The sequence below is a fragment of the Globicephala melas genome, chromosome 9 (assembly GCF_963455315.2).
Source record: "Globicephala melas chromosome 9, mGloMel1.2, whole genome shotgun sequence".
NCBI classification, from domain to species: Eukaryota; Metazoa; Chordata; class Mammalia; order Artiodactyla; family Delphinidae; genus Globicephala; species Globicephala melas.
The window spans coordinates 74,566,809-74,583,308 of NC_083322.1; the positions used below are offsets into that span (position 1 = coordinate 74,566,809).

The 16,500-nt window shown below is 35.0% G+C and overlaps 1 protein-coding gene across 1 annotated transcript in view; it reads right to left on the bottom strand.

Annotated features, from left to right (window-relative positions):
* Positions 1 to 16,500, bottom strand: part of HYCC1 (hyccin PI4KA lipid kinase complex subunit 1) — an 81,221-nt gene that overhangs the window by 27,113 nt on the left and 37,608 nt on the right. The window contains exons 3-7 of the mRNA XM_030857060.2: positions 13,452 to 13,553; positions 7,566 to 7,745; positions 6,629 to 6,709; positions 6,013 to 6,128; positions 5,544 to 5,639 (exon numbers count right to left, since the gene is read on the bottom strand). Coding sequence (XP_030712920.1) covers positions 5,544 to 5,639; positions 6,013 to 6,128; positions 6,629 to 6,709; positions 7,566 to 7,745; positions 13,452 to 13,553 — 575 coding nt within the window. The remainder of the gene's footprint in view (positions 1 to 5,543; positions 5,640 to 6,012; positions 6,129 to 6,628; positions 6,710 to 7,565; positions 7,746 to 13,451; positions 13,554 to 16,500) is intronic.

Below are 16,500 nucleotides of genomic sequence, written 5' to 3' on the forward strand. Positions count from 1 at the left end.
TGAATTATTTCCTTTAATCATAATTTTACTTAATGGATCACAAATCTGAAGTGGAAGAGATCATCTATCATTCGTTCATTGAACAAATAGTTACTAAGTTTTTACTGTATGCCAGGCATTTCTCTTGGACTCTAAGGAGACAGCAGTGAAAAAGACACCAAAGTTCCTGACCTCATGATATTCCAGCAGTTGACAGGCTATACCAAGTGAACAAACAAGGTAATAACAGTGTTATAAGTGCTAAAAGGAAATAAACTGGGGTGGGAAGGTGCTACTATAGAAAAGATGATAATGGAAGATCTCTCCAAGGAGGTAACATTGAGCTGAGACCCAAAATAATCTAGTGCTAGCCAGCTGCAGCATAACTCATAATGGCAACTCTTTACCCTCTTTTCTCCAGTCCTTTTTTTTTTTTTTAAATAATTAATTTTTGGCTGCTTTGGTTCTTCGTTGCTGTGCGCGGCTTTCTCTAGTTGCGGTGAGCGGGGGCTACTCTTCGTTGCGGTGCACGGGCTTCTCATTGTGGTGGTTTCTCTTGTTGTGGAGCACGGGCTCTAGGCGCACGGGCTTCAGTAGTTGCGGCACGTGGGCTCAGTAGTTATGGCTCGCGGGCTCTAGAGCACAGGCTCAGTAGTTGTGGTGCACGGGCTTAGTTGCTCCGCGGCATGTGGGATCTTCCCGCACCAGGGATTGAACCCGTGTCCCCTGCACTGGCAGGCAGATTCTTAACCACTGCGCCACCAGGGAAGCCCTCTCCTGTCCTTGCTTTTAATAATTAAGAATTCTGATTTACTCATCAGTACTCTGAATGCTCTCTTCAAAGATATTCTTTTCACATAGATCCTTCACTGAATTTACATAAAACGCAGAACAAAGCAAAAACAATCAACAAAGCTACATGTCACATGAATGCCTGACTCCTCTGTTCATCAGAGGGTATCCTGAAGTTGCCTGACTTCCCTTTACAAATCCAAAGCATAAGGACTCGACCTTACGAAGAGCAGCTGAGTGGCCTAACCTCCACTGCTATATTAAACTTACTCTGCAGTCACATATAGGTATCTCCCAAATTCACAAACCATGATAAAATAAAATTCCTTTTAGAAGGCATATTTGTCAATACATTTCTGGAAGAAGTTCTAAGTATCAATTTGTAAGTGAGGGAAACTACTGCCATGATTCTCATTCTCTGTTGAGAGATACTATCTCTTTCTTAGACTGAGAGAAAACCTGTGAGATTGTTCTCAATATACTGAATTACAAACCACAAAATGATTAGAAAGCCCAATTCCATTGGGGCTGACTGGAGAGAGTATTTATTTAGAACTTAAGGTAGAAAAGTAAATAGATTAACTACTATCATTAGATCATCAGACCAGTGAGTAGAAACTAGCTAGAAAAAAAGGGAAACAATGATTTTTCTATTTTTTAACTTGAGAAATATTTAAAATTTGGTCCAGTTCTATTTCGTATCCATCTGGATAAAATACATAGACTATGAAATAAAACTAACCAATTTCAAAACCTCTTCCTTTTCTGCTCTGCTTTTTAAATAGTGAGGAGAGGGGAGGTGAGGAGAAGGCCAGGAGAGGAGAAAAAGTGGGGGAATAAGGGAGAAAAGAGAAAATGGAAGAAATTCCTACACAGTAATGAGCACTTTTCTGTTCTTATGCTTCTGCTCTTTGAAATTAGGAGCCTAATAAAGGCTGCATCTTCTATCACTTTCCTCAAGAGAATACCATATACAAAAATAGTGCTCAAGTTGCTGGAGAAGAGATTATCTCAGATGGGTTGTAAAGGAAGGATGGAGAAGATTTACAATGGTGGAAAGGTGTACAAAGTAAATAATAAGCAATGAAAAGTCAACTGTAGGTTCTTTCAACAAGGAATTTCCTAGTATAAGATATGCTCTAGAACAGCTGGCAACTGCAAACAGGTGGGAAAAAAGAAAGAGCGGCTGTGTATCTAGAGTGAACATGTGTGTTCATCATTGGGGTGCTAGCTGTCATTTATTGAATGATAACAAAGTGACATACACTGTGCTAAGAGCTTGTTCTCTCTCTCTCTCTCTCTCTCTCATTTTATCAGGCAGGAAAATTAATCCACAAGATGGTTTATTTGCACAAAGCTGTCCCTAATAGACAGAAAACAAGAAGAAATCTGTTCAGTGGTCAGGAAGGCTGATTTAGGAATCAAGAGTGGGTCAGTGTTTCATTACAGGTTCACAGGAACAAATACACTGATCAAGAATCCCTAGCAGTACATATTCAAGTCAGTCACCGAGGTGACTCACCAAGTGAACAAAATCAGGACAGTCCCTTAGACAATGGGGGAAAATTTAATTTACAGCTTAGTACAGTTTCATCTTTAATATTTATATTCTACATCAAAAGGCAAGATAAGCCATTTCTTAAACACAATTGTATTAAAAGAGATGCTCAAAAAAGAAAAAAAAAGAAAAAACTATTTCCCCAAATTTAGAGGACTTAGGAATATACTAATAAAACTTATTTGTAGTATTGTTGGGTATGTTGCTTTTAGGAGGGCCATATGTAATATTTAGTACTAGCAGAAAATAAAAACTTGTTGACTAAAACTCAGTCTACCTCTTGCCTCCTTTCAGATCTCTCTTCTAGTGGTCCATGCACATATGCAGGAGGAAAACACAGGCTATCAAGCTGGCCATCAGTCTGCTTACAGTTAACTGAAGCAAAGCTTATAGTTAACTGAACAGATTTTTGACCAGCAGAATAGATTTGTATGTATGCGTGGAGGGTGGGAAGTGTCCAGGATTGTTTTAATTCCACGATTCATTACAATCAGAAGGTTAAAAAAAGAACAGAACACATTTGTCACTGAACCTAGCTCAGGTATTCCACAAAATTTTTCTGGTTGTATTTATGTGTCCTTCCTCCTAGATAACCCAGTCTATCATTTTGGTATAATTATCATCAACAACCAAACTAATCAGCAATCTGAAACAACTGCCACATGGCCAAAACAACTTGATTAGCCATAACACAGTGTGATCACTTTATTTTATTCTTCAGGAAAACCTGCACCAGGACTAAGATCATGAGGAATCTCTTGTACTTTAACTATCATAATCATTTATAACTTACTTATCACCATAGTTCTATAACTAATTTTCCTTCCATAGCTCTGGACTAGGCTTTGCTTGATTAGATACTAGTGCTTTCTAGTTCTTTGCCATACATCTTTAAAGTGTACACCTTAATTAGAATATTTGATAAATGATTAAGGGAATCCAGAGTTAAGAGAAATAAATAACTAGATTTTAAACTATTGAGAATACAGTAATAGGGAATCTAAAACAAAAACAAAAGCAAACTAAAAAAGATGGAAACAATGAATTTGATGGAGTTCCTATTACATCATGTTCTGTGGCTTAAGAGTTAGCATTATTAAATAGTTTAAGTCTTTTGAATTACATAGATCTCTTTCCTCCCTCATTTTCTTATAGCTAGTGAGTATACAAGAGTTTTTCTTGTGGCATAGAATTAATGTAATATGTTTCTACTAAAACCTTCCTCGGCCAAAATCCTATAGCTAGTTTTCAAGTAATCGCTGTTTCTATTTGTTTTCAAAACCAGCTCTTACTTGTGTTCTTAAAGGATAATCTAAGTCCCTGGTTAGTTAAATTGATATATTAGCAATTTTCTACCCAGAACATAAAAGTAATTATACTGAAGATAGTGCATTCGAGTTACACAGGACAGAAACCAGTGACACATGTTCTTTCCTAACTTTGCCATCAGTCATTTCAGGAAAACATCAACAGTGGTCCTTATTTAGGAAGTTGTGTTAGAACATTTGTATGTATTAGAACGTTAGAGCTTCAAGCATATTAGAATATTCCTGGGTCCTACCATCTAAAATACTGCTTTAAAGTAGTGTGTTTTAAGCTCTACAGGTGAAAAGTTCCTGCATCTAACTACTCCTTAAGCCAATGTTTCTGAAGTGTTGGTTCTTACACTCATTTGAGTGCATAACAACATTTTCACTGGACCATAATGAAATGAGAAACAAGGAATGCTAAACATCTCACTTTTGGCTTATAAACTGTTGTCCTTCCCTTCCATTCTACCCCTTTTGGGTGTTAAAATACTCTCCCCTTTCATTAAACAATGTTGATGGTAGATATTTATAATACAATGACTTGACAGAAGACAAAGTCGGCAACACCATGTAAATACCCACTTCAGCTTTCTTGAAATTTTACAGATCTGTGAAATTCAAAAACTCTGGGCACCTCTAAATTTAAAATATTTAAAACAAGAAACATATTAGAAAGAGTAAGTGAGAGAGATGGCACACTGGTACCATCTTCTAAGGTGCAGCAAATGTACTTGTGCTCCAATTCAGGAAATATCTGAATGACTCTCCACTTCTCTATCTTCTCTAATAAGCCCCCTGCCTTGTTACCTCCCTCTCCCTCTCCCTGGTCCTATGTGGTTTTCTATCTTATTCAATAGAATCAATTTAGGTTTTTTGTTTGTTTTGTTTTGACTTCATTTCTAAGTATTGCTCTATGCACCCTCCCTCTTACTAACTTTCCAAAGCTACATTTTCTAAATAAGTTTCCCAAATCTAAATTATTTTACAAGTTCCTTAATTCTATATTTTCCCTTATTTACTTGAATTACCAAAGGCATTTTCTCTGCCTTGTTTTTTTTGTTTTCTTTTGTTTTTGTTTTTTTAAAAAAAGGTAACAGGGACTTCCCTGGTGGTCCAGAGGTTAGGACTCCTCGTTTTCACTGCTGAGGGTGCAGGTTCAGTCCCTGGTTGGGGAACTAAGATCCCGCAAGCCATGCAGTGCGGACAAAAAAAAAAAAAAGTAACATCTTCAACACAGAAAATGTAGAGAATGACAGAAAAATCACACAGGAAAAAAATTAAAATAAACTATAATTCCACCAAGTAGATATAACTATTGTTAATATTCTGGTCATCTTCAGTCAACGCTGGAATCACACCATATATACTATCATTAAGTACTCTTTTAAATCAGAATTCTTAAGTATTTGCATAGTATACACAAGGATTACCATAATTTACTTAACCAAGCTCTTGGCTAAATTTTTTTTAACACGAAAAGTTTAAAAACCAGTATCTCTTACTTCCTTCTTGGTACCAAATTAGAGCACAAAGAAAATAACTACCTAGATAGATAGATAGATAGATAAACAGACAGATAAAAAAGCAAACAAAACAGAAGCCAACCACATGCCAAAAACTGAAAGGTCATAATAGTTCCATTCTTTTAATTATACAGTATGATCCTTTTCTAATTAAATATTCTATTGAAATGTTATTCAGCTTTACCCGCTTCACTGTGTTTTTTGTGACTTCATTGTGTTTTTAGGGAGCTTTCTGTATGTCAACTACGTGGAGCTTTATATTAACCTATTTAGTGTTTCAAGCAAATGATTAAACAAAACAAAAATAACTTAGATATGTAACAAACTAGCAATCCTAGATTCACATATTTCAATACTAAAAACATTTGAATTTTAATTTACCTTGAACAAATTTGACACAGTGATTGAAGAGAAACACTGGGCATATAAGTTAGGGCAGCATTGTAACACAACAAAAGGAATGTCAACACTTCAAACCTAAAGATAAACCAAAAGAATATTTACAAATCTTGAGAATTCTTAGAAGTCAACTGTAATTAAGCAAGCATTGGGGAGGGATATTATGTTACAAAACAGACCTGTACAATATAATCACACCAATAAGAATACAAAACTGAAAGAAAAAAGTAACAGTCATATGAAAATTATCTTAAAAATTCAATGTTCCAGATGACATCTGAAGCAAAGTGTAAGTGACAAATCGGGAAGATGTGTTTTTCTCTTGTATAAAATGACTCAACATTTTAAAAATTGTTACATACAACTTATTAAACATTATTTATAAATCTACTGAAATAATTTCTTAAAAAATTAGCATGGTACAATAGCAGGTTATGTCTCCACAGTATACCTATTCTGTGCTGTCAGCATCTCCCTTTGGGGGTGAGGTCCGCTGTACACAACTTTTGACAAGCCATGCTGGGATAGGGCGCTCTCGGTCAGAGCCATGGACCCAATGCTGGAAGGCTAAAGAAAAGACATGTGAATAAAGAAAAAACCATTCTGTTGAAGATGTGGTATTTAGAATATATACACCAGTAAGAATGACTGCCATGAACATCATACATCTTGGAAATATTCAGACTGCCTACTAAGTATTCTGCTCAAAGATTTAACAAATAATTAAAAACAAACTACAAATAGAAATACAAAATAGTTTAACTTTAAAAATTCTACCCCAGAAATACATAATTGCCACACATAAAAAATCTAATCTTATCTGTCAGGAGAAGGGGAGAACATTTCAAAATGAACACTTTTAATAGATCTTTTAAAATCAGGTTTTAGTTTAATGATTTTGATTGCCCATTTTTACTTTGGGAATAGCCAATACTTTGTGTGGTGTTTTATACTTTTTAAGGCACTAATAAACTGATAAAATTTTTTGTCTCAATAACCAGACCCTAATTTATAGCAACTTCAAATCTTAGGACCAATAAACTTACTTTGATAAAAATGTCACTTACCTCATGATATACAGATGGTTTGGATAAAGATGGAATCGTAAAACTCAATACTTTGCTATGTCCCTGTTTGTCAACTATTTCCTACAAAAATGAAAGAAAATATCTTACAATATTTATTTTTTACACATAAATTTAAAAGCTGAATTTAAACTGTTAGTCTAAAAAAAAAAAAGACCTGAGAAGAAAGGAATTTTAAATTCAGCTAAAATCTTAAACTATGATAATCGATTATTCACAAATACTAGGAGTTAACCTTCTCCTTAAAATGTAAGTAACATAGTTTTAAGGATGAAATACAGACGCAGTGTGGTAATAATCATTGATTTTTTCTCATGTAAGAAGTTCTACTTTCTAAATCAATTAACATAGTTATGAAATACATTATGAAATGACCCTTAAATTTTTTTTTCCACTTTAAAAAGTACAAACCTTAAGTATGTATCTAGAATATTGTACTATTTAATATACAAACACTATTAGTAATGCAAACTATATATTTTAAATGAATGGTGTGAAGTCTGGAGACAGTCCAGATTTTACAGAATTATCATTGGTAGATATTAGACTAGATCTTTTCTCCCAAACCGTCTGTGAAGGTCACAATAGACAATTTATAGACAGTGGATTTTAAGTTTAAAAAATTGAAAACTCAACACTGGTATTTTCAGATACCTCCATAAAATCATTTAAATGGACTGATTCTTAGTCTCCAATCAATCAAAAAATGTATATTTACATAATTGTATGTATGCCCATATAGTCTTCAACCTCCAGAAAGTTATTTTTGGGAGAATGAGCTACGAGTCATTTGATGTATTAAAAATAAATATTAGCTTTACTAAAATGAAAAATAGTTGCCAATATGCATTCATTTTTGTTGAAAGGGTTATATGCTTGGCTTTTGTCAGAAAACATTTTAACTATATTAAATACAAACCAAATTGTAAACCCCTAGGAGAAGAGCTTCAATGCATCCACTGCTATGCACATTTCTGCTGGCTGAGACAGCAAGGTAGCACCAAATCAGTTCTGGAAGAAACTGCAGTGTAAATCGAAGCAACTGCTCCTCTCCGCTGCGATAGAATTCAAAGAGCTGGTGACAGACAGGTTCTAGCAACTGCAAGAAAGACAAAATATTCATTCACGGACTGGACTGTATTTGAATGACACTGATGTATTAAATATAAAAGGTTTTCCCTGATTGGTAATTACTGAAATATACAAATGTTTCCATTTTTTGGAAACACAAAACTATTCACAGCTAAGCTATTTAGTAATGAACTCTAGTGGAAGGCCAAACTGCAAACTAAGTGTATACTGAAGCACTTTATAAACTCTAAAACATTCTGTAACTCGAAGGTAGTATTGTTATTAAAACCGTATCTTTTAAAATTCCTAAAATAGATAGGTTGTGAGAAGTTCCTTCCTGAATGTCCTTGCTTCCAGATAAAACATGTCAATATAAATGATTGGCTACAGGGTTGGAGAAATTGAAATGGGAGCCCTAGGGAGTTACTGTCTCATTGCCCTCCTGAGTTATAACTAGGCAGCATGGGACAGCAATGACCAGTATGTGGAGGGAGAAGCTGAATAATATAAAGCCCCTAGGTCTAGTTTCTTACTGTAACCATGGTTAATTCCCCTGGATGATCTAAACGTTGCTATCATTTTATTTTAAACTTGATTTGGACTTACTGATAGCCTTTTTTTCCCCCCACCACACTCCCCCAGCTACCCAGTTAACAGAGCTGACTGTATCTTTATAACAGACATTTTTTTAAAAAATCAGAAAGTCAAGATAAGAGACTCTTATAGGTAAGTATTATCTTAAAGCATATATAATCACACACGTCATTAACGAATATGTCAGGGCTACTTTTCAAACAAGCAGGCTACTATTATATTTTAAGCGAATGGGAGTTCATTCACTTCACTAACTTAGGCAATAGATTGACGTCAATTTACGAAACAGATTTTCTACTGCCAATAATTGGAATGAACAGGAACTAAAGTGGATGTTTTGATTTCAAAAAAGTTCAATATGTAAAGCAAACCGGGTATAATTAAAGTCAGTATTACAGAAAAAGTTATACTTTAATAAATATTGACTAAATCAAACTGGTCTTTCCTATTGAAAAACTATCTTCTGACAGTTAAGGAACATTTTTCCACTCTCAGAATGGTCATCAGAGTGCAACAGGTGTCCACTGTGGCATGGCAAAGGCAAAAGGAAACTGCAGGGTCAGAGGCAAAGTAACCCCATTCACAGATAGCAAGGAAAGTTTTTAGGGTAGGAATTTGGAAGAATGGAGAGGGGGATGGTGGAAGAAAGACTGGTAGGGGAATGTTTAGCTTTCAGGATGGAGTTTTAAAATTTCTTTGTGGACCAGGGTCGATAATCTTGTACTGTGGTGTAATATCAGTCTTCTCTAAATACCACGGAAAGCTTTGATTAAATCAATTAATATAGTCTAAAAATTATCTGCAAGCTTGTGAAACTTTATGCTGAAAATTTATTCAATAGGCTGCATGAACACATAATCAATTTTAATCAAAACACTCCAAAAGGCCTTTTAAACTGGTTTAAAATCTAAAATTAAATGGAGTTTTGGTTTATGAAAGCAGAACCAAATGAAGACAGATTCAAAAGGGATGCAGAAGTTATATATTGCAATGAGATTAGATGAAATTATGCATATCAAAACACTAGAGGTAAATACCAGTATCTGTGCAGGATTTTACAGCTTGCAAAGTACGTTCACATATATGAACCCATTTAATTCCCACAATATTATATGGTACAATGTCATTACCCTCATGTATACTTTCTACATAAGGAAATTGAGACAAAGAAGCTATCAACTGAAATCAAAAACATCACACAGCCCATGTCTGACTGAAGGCAAGGCTTTCTAACTCCTTTATAAACATACCTGAAAAATGTCGGAAAAGAATAAAACAATATACAATGTGGGAAACACAAGCAGTGTCTGACTTATCTAACCTGAATATATATATATATATATATATTTTTTTTTTTTTTTCGATATGCGGCCTCTCACTGTTGCGGCCTCTCCCACTGCAAAGCACAGGCTGCGGACGCGCAGGCTCAGCGGCCATGGCTCACGGGCCCAGCCGCTCCGCGGCACGTGGGATCCTCCCGGACTGGGGCACGAACCCGCGTCCCCTGCATTGGCAGGCGGACTCTCAACCACTGCGCCACCAGGGAAGCCCTAACCTGAATATATTTGAGACAAGAATGGAGCATTAGAACATGCTGTATTCCTAGTGTCTTGCTTGAACTTTTGAATTATTTTCTCATGAAAACATTGTTATACTCGGCGGGTAGGTTTCATAATACTGTTAAGAGAGAACTGCACCTCAAGTATATTTTGATGTGCTAAATGGCCTTTTTATGGTCTAAACATCATGTACCTTCTTTCCATTCTAAAATACATTCTGAATTCTGAAACAACTGAGTTACAAATGAACTTTTACAACAATCTATTCATAAGTAAGAAGCTGTATCTTAAGAGAGAATTTTAATGGTAACAGAAATGTATCATAAAAATGCCTTTAAATGACTAAAGCAGGGATAGAAGATGGAAAAGAGCTAAGTTTGGGTAAATTCACAAGAGAATCTTCCAAACTTTTTTTGAATTGAACAGTTACTGAGAATACAGGTAGGAAACAGATTCAGAAAAGTTGGAGGGCACTACTCTTCATGTGCCAGTAGCCAATGAACTGACCTCCTCTCACTCTGGGATTGCTATGCCTAGAAGATTTTATGCGGTTTTTTCAAAAAAAACAGCTGGTTTCATAACAGACTTGAGCATTGTTAGCCTCTAATCCTATGCCTATCTTAGTCAATTAAAAGCACTGGTTAAGGAAATTTCATTGTATCCATAAACTGCCTCTTTACAGTTTCTTGAGCCTGCCACACATACCTGCCTCAGGGCCTTTGCACTTACTATTCCCTCTCTGGAAAGCTCTTGCCCCAGTTTAGTTTTCTTCCTCTAATTCATTCAGACCTTAATTCAACCATCACCTCCTCAGTCCCAACACATACTTCCCCTACTCTGCTTTATTTATCTTCACAGTTTTATCACTGACATTTTATTATACATTTAGGTATTTGTTTAATGTTTCTTTCACCTACCAGAATACAAGTTCTAATCTATAAGAAAAAGAATTTGTTCTGTTTTGTTCACTGCTACATTTCTAAGTGATTTCTGGCACACTATATGTCTTCAATAAATATTTATCAAATGAATTTAACTGAATAATGAAAAAGTACTACTTGTAAAATCCAAATACCAAATTTCCCAGACTTCAAATAACCGCAGAATCAACGTTCCAAATTTCAAAAATGCCAAAAGACAATGACGGCAACTTTTTGGGAATATCTCCACTTTAAGACACAAAATGTTCTAAAGAGCAAAAGGAAGGTTATGATGTTAAAGTAGACACTGCTATATTTTAGAAGCACTTCTAAGTACATTTTTAAAGACTGAGTTGTCTTTTTAAGAATACAGAATACACACTGTCTTTACCACATTCATCAGGCTAAAAACATAAAACAAACTTACATGCAAAACCTCCTAAACCAGTGCTTCTGAAAGTGTGGTCCATGGACTGAAGACCATCTACAAACTGTTACCAGTCCTCAACAATATAAATACAGAAATTGAGAGGAAATATTTAAAAACTTTTATAGCAACTTGATATGGCTGCAATAACCAAGAGGGTGATCAGCAGACTTATTGAACAGAGTATGGATCAGTTAGGGGTTATCAAATTTATGTGGCACCTCGCATGTGATGTGAGTTGCATACTTGTCATACACATTAGGTACACATATTGGTCTGTGAGAGACTGGAAAAAAAATATTAAACTGGTACTTCACCACAAATAGTTTGAGATATACTGCTCTGAGCCATCAGAGCTCACTGTCATCTGAATGAAAGAAATGTTATGAACCAAACTAGCCTACCAGAAATTTACCTCTATCCAAAGCAGCCTGGTTAAAACACACTTCATTAGAGAAATAGTTTTTAAGTCTTTCAAAATACTGATCAGTAAATGATAAATAAGACTTAATTTGTTAAAAAAAATAATAATAAAGCACACAGCTATACTTGATCCATTTGGTAAAATAATTCTCAAATAAACATGGAAAACTGTAAGACAGCTTCTACCCAAATACTTCAAAAACTAAAACCCTTCAAGAAAACAAGCTACTATACAAATTAAGTAGCTTTGGGAAGGAGGAAGGTTGCTCTATTTAGTTATTCCAGTTAAAGTTTTTGTCTTGTCAATATAAACCCTAGTCTTTTTTTCAGCACCTAAAATTCATAATCTTTATAATCTTCTTTATGGAATAATCAGTAGAAGCTGGGTTATTCTAGACACCCTCCAAAAGAGGTTACCTACTCAAATAACAAAAGACTCTAGTTTTGATAGTTTCATCCCAAAGGCACATAGGTCCACATAGGACTAGACGCCAGGGTGTAAGTTGTTTTACCCCTAGATAATAGGACTAGTGGTCTTAGAGCCTATCGTTTCACCTACCAAACTCAAGTATAAAAAGAATGCATACCTCATACTCCTCCTCTCTACTCCACCTCTTTCCATTCCCACTGACACTGCCCTAGTTCAGGTTCTCAACAGCCCTCCTACACTGTTGTCATAGCCTCCTAGTCTTCTTGCTTTCATTTTTTCCATTCTCCAATCTGTCCTCCACATAGCCACCTTCCTAAAACAATCAACCGGTCAAGTCATCAGCACAAAACAAGTCTAACCTGCTTATGATGGAATTCTAGGCCCGCCATGGTTACAACCTAAACCTACCTTTCCAGCTTCAGTTCCCAACAGTCTTTCATCTCTTGTTAACTACTGCATTAGCCTATTTGCTTTTATCTGAATGCCAAGCCTTTTGATTTTCCTCACTATTTCCAATCCTTACCTATTATATTTCTACTATGAATGGTGAGATTTATAAGCACCAGAATCTGGAGTATAGATCATTTTGTCACCTTCAAAGTAAACTTGCTATCTAAAAAAGAAAAGGAAATGCGGGGTGGGGTGGAGGGGCACGCAGAGAAAAGAAGAAAGGACTGGGAAAAACACCAGCAGGACCAAACTACTTGCTACTCTTCAAATTCCGCATATTTTCTCAGGCCTCCATATACTATCCCTACAGCTTGGAACGTCCTTTTACTTTCCACACCTGGAAAACATGTGCAAATCCATCTAGACTCAGTTAGGCATTGCCTTGAAAGCATGTATTTACACATTTCCTCCCTTTCCTCTTACGGGATAAAGACCATGTGCTACTCATCTTTGATTTTCTGTTGCCCAGCACTGCAGCTGGCTCATAATGGGCACACAAATATTTGCTGAATGAATAAATGAATGCAGTGACCCAGACTTTCCAAGGCTATCTCCAGCAAGATAGATATATAGATAGATAGACAGACAGATACCTACATACATAATGCATAGGTAGATGAGCAGGAACATGTTCAGAGGTGGCTTTGGAATATGGTAATAATTCTATTTCTTGGTCTGGGTGATGGTACACTGGAGCTCATTTTATTATAATTTTTTTTATTCTGCCATTTTTCTGCACATAAAGTATTCTTCTCTTATCCCTCTATCCACTTCTCAAAAGTAATCAGCTAAACACTCCAGAATATATATTACAATTCTTTAAACTATACTTTTCTCACCCTTTTTAATATATGTGTTATTTTTCACAGTAACAAATTAAAAAATCAATCAAATGAATACTACTAGCACAATAAACTGTTAGAGTACTTACCTCACTTTGTGGCTCCTGGATAACTTTATAGAGAGATGAAACTAAAGAACTCTTGTCTTTCAAATTTGTAGCATAATTTGGTAAAGATGTTTCTGGTAGTGTCTAAACAAATTTTAAAAAATACATTTTATTTTTATGAAATGTCCAGAACAGACAAATCCAAATACAGAAAGCAGACTAGTTGTTGCCAGAGATTGGGGGACAGGGAATTGGGAGAAGGAAGAATTCTTTTGGAGGTGATGGAAATGTCCTAGGATTAGATGCTTGTGTTAGTGGCACAACATTGTAAAACCACTAAAAACCACTGTATTTTCATCTTAAAATAGTGAATTTTTCATTATGTGAATTATATCTCAACAAAAAAATTGTAAAAATAAAATAAAAGATATATTTAATCCTCAACATCAACAGGGACATAAGTTAACATTCAGCACTTCATCTTTGATCACAGTTTGGGGTTAGAAATAAGAATACAAATCATTTGTAAAGCCAGAGATACATTTTTTGTAGCATTATACAGGTTATCAATCTTATTAGCAGTATTTTATCCTGTTTCTTAATAAACATGTTATATAAGGATCTAATGTTTCAAACCTTAAAGCCACAGCTCATCTATCAAAGTAACTCCTGAGTTACATGTTGTGACTGTTAAGTAAGACTGTTCTACTTTACAGAATTGGGGGGAAATTTTTTACTTCTCAGAACTGGAGAAAAAGATAGTCATACTACCAACAAACTAGTGTTCTTAATTCCATTTAAAATAGCAGCAACTAATCACAGAGCCACCCTTTCAGAAAGGACACTATGACCAGAGAGGAATGGGAAGAGATAAAACTCCAGTAGTAAGTCAGACGGTTTAGGATAAAAGTAGTAGGGAAATCTGAAGAAAAACAAAAAAACAAAAACCCACTTCATCATAACAAATGATAAAAACCTATCCTTCTAGAGTATACCCCTTCCTTAACAACTTCTGTCTCCCAAGTCATTATTTTTTCCCATGAAAATTATTTCTATCAATCAACCAATTAATCAACAATGTTAATCCTGCAGTAGATATAATGTCTCAAGATATTGCTAACAGTCATGCCAAGATATACACTATTTCTTACATGTCCCACATCCTAGTATTTCATGATTTAAAATGGGTTATGGTTAGTGTATATAGGTGGGTGTGTGCATAAATAGACACAGAAAATTAAACAGCATTAATTTTTATAATAAGGACATTTGGTTCATTTTTACCCTACTGTGAACTCCTTGAGGGCAAGAACTATCTTATCTCTCCATCCACAGCATACAGCACAAAGCCTCGTACTCAAATCTTTGCTGAAGACATTTATATAGATGAACAAAATAAGAAATACATACTGTCACTGTTTACTCTTCAGTAGATTCTTTAAAAATAGGTCACATTTCACCTTAGGATATATGAGTGAATAGCTTCTTTTTTTAATTTATTAAGATAGTTTTGTTTACCAGAATGGTAAGTAAATGTGAACTATCTGGGAACCTTCCACAATTCTTCCAGGGTTGGGGGGGACGGAAGCTGGGAGTTTCACTGCAGCTGCTTACACAAAGAGGAGATTAGGGCTTTCTTCAGTATTTCAAAAGCATGTAGCAAAAGATCTCCAGGCAACATTCCATTTCCGTTATTTGATCAAGAGTAAACCTAATATTGATGGAATTTATATAAAAGGGAATAATAGTCAAATAAACAACAGATTTCCAATCACCTGAATGATAACAAACCTAAGTATACATGTAAAACACATTCATATATGTGTGTGTATGTGCACATGTGCACACGCGTGTCTAAACATAAAATTTTAAACCAAGTGAATTGAAAAATAAATCTTAAAAAATGATTAGTGAATTGAAACATTATTACATACACTATCTAGGCTAAAACTGGAAGAGTCATTAAAAATGTGAACTACAATTTTCAGTTTATGTACCAATTAACCCTCATGAGGTAAAATATCTTTTGTGAAACAGCCAAAAGCAAAAGGACAGCTCTTTTCTGAAAAGACAAGTTCTAGAAAATATCCTGGGCCTAGGCTACTACTGCTAAATGAGAGGAAGGATCTCCCAAAAATTAGGGTAGTGAACTATTATATTTTATCACAATTCTGTCATTATTTCATTTTGTGAATGTGGGAAAAGTTACTTTTGTCTATAGAAGGAGAGAAAATACAATTGCTGTGTTTATGAACAGTGCTTTGAAAACCTTAAGATCTAAAAGAGCCTATGGATTTAAATACTATGACAGCAAACCTTTAAATTTTCTTACACTGTACTAGTTCAAAGGTACTTGCCTTCTTAAATACCAGCTAAGCTTTCTCACTTTTCAGAAGGCAGAACTGGAGACAAAAGAAGTTATAACGGGACATTATGGTAGGAAATTAGTCTTGGCAAAATTTGAAGAAGACAGATGCTTCATACTAAAGTATCATTTGGCAGATGGCTTTTATAAAATATAAGGAAGTGATATGGGTTGGGTGGAAGAGAATTAATGAAGATGGACAGATGGGTGGAGAACCAATAAATAAAACAATTCTGACCAACAACATTACACATAAGACTAGATTTTGAGTCACATATTGCGATTCAGTGACTACCAGAAAATCAAAAATTTGGCGGATAAATCTATATATAACATTAAGAAAAACACAATACAATCTGAAAAAGATAATATTTTACAAATAAATATTTGTAAAGACAGAGATTGAACTAACTATTCATGAAACCTTAAAATAATGAAGTCTGAGTCTAATTCTCTTTGTTGGTATACTAAGAGAATATTAATGAGGGCCCATAGCTAGAGTAAATACTAGTTTTTCCAAAGGCAAAGAAGAAAAAAGAAATAAAAATTGCCCAAAGCAAACTGCATTGTCTTTGTGCATTTGAGAGAATGTTGAGTGACGTTATGAGGTTGGGAGTTCAGACTGTACCCATGGAACAGTGCACAGCTAAAATCATCTTCAAAGACCACCTATTTCAGGTTTTCTGGTGAGGATACTGAGACCCAAAGAAGTTATGTGATTTGTCC